Consider the following 4,370-nt stretch of genomic DNA (forward strand, 5'->3'; position numbering starts at 1 on the left):
TCCACGCGCATACGCACATGCACGCGCACAGACACACACACATACACACACAGCGGTCTCGCGCACCTGCACATGGAGATCGTAGGCACCCAGGGTGAGTCACGCTCCCTCTGTCCCTCTCTGCCCTGTCCCTCCTCCACGCGCATGCGCACACGCACGCGCACAGACACACATACATACATACACACAGTGTGTGTGTGTATGTATGTCACACACACACACACACATACACGCACAGCGGCCTCGCGCACCTGCACATGGAGATCGTAGGCACCCACGGTGAGTCACGCTCCCCCTCTCCCCCTCTCCCCTTCTCCCTCTCTCCCGCTCACCCCCTCTCCCACTCTCTCTCTGACTCACGTGTGTGCGTTGCAGGTAAGCCGGCGATCGCTCACCGCGACGTGAAGAGTAAGAACATCCTCATCAAGAACGGCACCTGCTGCATCGCCGACCTCGGCCTCGCAGTCTGCCACGACTCCGTCACCGACACGATCAACATCTCGCAGAACAATCGCGTCGGCACAAAGCGCTACATGGCGCCCGAGGTGAGACGCCGGCGCGGCGCCCCCTGGCGGTCGTCCGCGGTCAGAGATGCCAACCACTACGATTTATTCATATTTTATACGAATTTCTATTCCTTTTGCACCACTACGACGAGTTTGTATCAAACTACGAATTTCACTGTGATCGAAAAAAATTCTTTTTTCGTCAATTATTGTCATTTTTTGTCAATTTATTGTCATTTTTGACCCTCAGAATGCAGGAAATTGCATCTCAGAATCAAAAAATTTTCTGGGGGGTATGCCGGACCCCCCTAGCAAACTCTGGTCACTACGTGACCCTCGAACTACTAATTTCATGGCCAGAAACTACAGATTGCTTCAAATATGTGTTGGCATCTCTGCGCGGTTGTTTGCGTTAGGTAAAGGGGGGGGGGGGTCGTGAGTGATCTGATGTCCAAAATCTAAAAGGCTTAGGAGTGCGTATCAGTTGTATGTATATATACGTGCTATACTGCTGGACTGTGCTGAGTGGTGTTTTTTGTTGTTACGCGTTGAGAGAGCGCGTGTGACGCGTTGCATACAACTTTTTGCATACAATTTGTTGCATATGGAACGCTTTGCTTCCCGCAGGTACTCGATGAGACGATGAACATGACTCACTTCGACTCGTTCAAGCGTGCGGACGTTTACTCGTTCGGCCTTGTGCTGTGGGAGATCGCCTGGCGCACCAAAGTACAAGGTCAGTACCACATGGATGTGCAGATCGAAGGGGAGAGAGAGAGAGAGGAAGAGAGACAGACGGAGAGAGAGAGCGCGTGGTATAGCATCTCGGCACGTTCGCAGGCATCTGTCAGGACCACCAACTGCCGTGGGGGGGGGAGGAAGGGGGAGAGAGGAAGGGGGAGAGAGCAGGAGAGAGAGAGAGAGAGAGTGTGAGCGAGAGAGTGTGGGACAGAGATAGAGAGCACGTGGTATAGCATCTCGGCACGTTTGCAGGCATCTGTGAGGACTACCAGCTGCCGTACTACGACATGGTTCCCCCCGACCCCACGCTGGAGGAGATGAGGAAGGTCGTGTGTCAGGACAAGCTGCGGCCATCCATACCCAACCGCTGGACACAGAACGAGGTAAGATCAAGAGAGAGAGAGAGGTAGAGAGAGCGAGAGAGAGACAGACAGACAGAGAGCGAGAGAGAGACAGACAGACAGAGAGCGAGAGAGAGCATGCGCGAGAAAAAGCGTGAGAGAGAGGGAGACAGACAGACAGAGAGAGAGAGAGCGTGCGAGAGAGGCAAACTGGCCGAGGAAAGAGATGAGCGAGAGCCGTGCGCGATAGACGAAAGACGGTGCAGAGAGAGCGAGGCGAGAGCAGATAGAGAGCAGATGCTTCAGAAAGAGCGGAAGAGAGGAGAATAGATAGGGTAGCGAGGTAGCAAGTCGATGAAGAGAGAGAGAACGACCGAGTAGAGGGAAGAGGCAGAGAGAGAAGAGAGAAGACAGAGTGAGAGGAGGAAGAGAGACGAGAGAGAGGTGCGATGGCCGACGTGAAGAGCCTATGAGAGGAAGGAGGTGAGCAGTGAGAGTGAGGAGTGAGAGTGAGAGTGACAGTGCAGAAGTGAGAGTAGTGAAGATGAGAGTGTGAGACGTGAGAGTGAGGTAGATAGAGGGAGAGGGAAGGAGAGGAGTGAGAGTGCAGGAGTAGAGAGCGAGAGGAGAGACCGAGACGATCAACGAGAAGACCCCACTGCGACGAGTAGAGAGAGAGCAACGAGAGAATGTCGAAGAGAGAAGAGAGAACGAGAGAATCGAGAGAGAGAGAGAGCGATAGAGAGACAGAGAGAATTTCAATCGTCGTTTGTCGTGTGTTAATTAAGTTTTTGTTCGTGAATTGACCGTGTAATGAGAGATAATGTCGTGATCAACCGGTGGGCGGATGCAGAATGAGGCAAAAAACGAGAAAAGTTGATTTGATCGTCAATTGATCGTGTAAGAATCGCGGTCGGCGAGCGATAATCCCGTGTCCCACCACTGGACCCTAGAAGGAGATGAGAGAAGTCCGAATTTCAGTCATCGTTCGTGTTGTTAATTAAGTTTTTATCCGTTAATTGATCGTGTGAGAAGTGTGAGCGATGATGCCATGATCGACCGCTGGACAGACACAGAACGAGGCGAGAAGCTAGAAGCGAGAACTACCCTGTACGGCAACCCCCATCATCCTCTCTCTCTTCCTCCCTCCCTATCCCTCCCTCTCTCTCTATATATATATATGCCTCTCTCGCTCTCTCCCCCTCTCTCTCTCTCTCTCTTTCTCCCTCACCCTCTCCCCCTCTCTCTCTCTCTCTCCCTCCCTCTCTCTTTCTCCCTCACCCTCTCCACCTCTCTCTCTCCTTCACCCTCCCTCTCTCATGCACTCCTCGTTGTTGCAGGCATTGCGGGTGATGGCTAAGCTGATGAAGGAGTGCTGGTACCAGAACGGCGCTGCCCGCCTCAGCATGCTGCGCATCAAGAAGACCCTCGCTAGCCTCGGGTTCAACGAGGACGTCAAGTTTAAGTAGCGCCCTCTGCTGGCGGGCAAGGGATCGATCGAGTAGCGCCCCCTGCTGGCGGACCGACGCGTTTTTCGTCTCGCCGTTTTTTGTTCGTCGCCGGAAGTTTCTCCGCCTCTTTCTATCTCTCTCTGCCATCGTCGTGGCGACCGTGGAACAGGAGGAAGAGGAGGAGGAGGAGGAGGGAGAGATGTCTGTTCAACAACGACGCTTCACACGTTATTCAAGGAACGAACAAAGTCTGATGACTTGCTCTCGATTGGAGGACAGATGTATAGCTATACATATATATATACATATATAAATATGCGTGTATGTTTATATATATATATATATAGGCATATACGCATATATACATATATATATATACAATATATATATTAATCAGTGTAATTAGTAGTGAGCATTTGTAGAAGGGTGTTGTTGTGCGCGCGGACGCGGGCTGCTTGGTGTGAAGATCCTATCACCACATGTCGGCATGTATTCGTTGGCTGGACCTTAACTCTTGTTGTCAGTTTATAGTAGTGTGCGCGCGTGTGTGTGTGTGTGTGTGTGGCATATGATGCACAGACATTTTTGCGTTTTACTGTGAAGAAGAAGACTAGGAGGAAGAAGAAGAGCAAGAAGGAGACTAGGTTAAGGCGTAACGTAGGTGTAATTTTCGTACGTAGTCGTAGGTACGAAGGTCCATATTTATCCAGCTTCCCGCGGCGTTCTTTTCTTTTTCGCGGCGCGCGTGTATCTTACGTTGTTGTTTGCAGCTTTTTGCAGTCGTACTTGTGAAACAAGTGAACGTTTTTAATCGCGCGCACAGCGCGTAGCTTACCCGCCTCGCTCGCTAGATGCGGATTCCGGCAACCGGTCGATCCGCCGTTAGTTTCCCCCGCCGCCCGTAGATGGCTCCACGCGCTCGCGAGTGACGGGGCGTCGAGCCGACGTTGGCCCCACCGGCCGGGAGTCGCAGCGCGCGACGGCGGGGGAGAAATTGTACAGTGCTGTGGCTACTATATGTTGTGTTATGCGGCCCGCCAGTGTAGTGCGGCGGCCGCTGCGGCATCTGCATCGCTTGGCTGTGATAGAATTTAATCTCACTGTTATATCTCGTGCGTGCTACGTCTACTACTACTACTACTACTACTAGTACTCTTACTACTACTACTATTACTACTAGTACTACTACTACTACTACTACTACTACTACTACTACTACTACTCTCTCTCGTGTTAGTACTACGGGTGTTTTTAGTGTATGAGGGAACGCCTCGTGTTTTATTCGCGCGATCGCGCGGGTGGAGAGTAGTTTTGAGGGACTCACGGATCAA

The 4,370-nt window shown here is 51.8% G+C and overlaps 1 protein-coding gene across 1 annotated transcript in view; it reads left to right on the forward strand.

Annotated features, from left to right (window-relative positions):
* The window catches only part of LOC106816460 (TGF-beta receptor type-1-like), a 6,496-nt gene extending 2,126 nt beyond the window's left edge, over window positions 1–4,370 (forward strand). The window contains exons 4-8 of the mRNA XM_014821083.1: window positions 54–94; window positions 376–545; window positions 1,134–1,242; window positions 1,500–1,630; window positions 2,929–4,370. Coding sequence (XP_014676569.1) covers window positions 54–94; window positions 376–545; window positions 1,134–1,242; window positions 1,500–1,630; window positions 2,929–3,057 — 580 coding nt within the window. The 3' untranslated portion in view covers window positions 3,058–4,370. The remainder of the gene's footprint in view (window positions 1–53; window positions 95–375; window positions 546–1,133; window positions 1,243–1,499; window positions 1,631–2,928) is intronic.

The sequence above is a fragment of the Priapulus caudatus genome, unplaced genomic scaffold (genome assembly GCF_000485595.1).
Source record: "Priapulus caudatus unplaced genomic scaffold, Priapulus_caudatus-5.0.1 Scaffold1387, whole genome shotgun sequence".
Classification (NCBI taxonomy): Eukaryota; Metazoa; Priapulida; class Priapulimorpha; order Priapulimorphida; family Priapulidae; genus Priapulus; species Priapulus caudatus.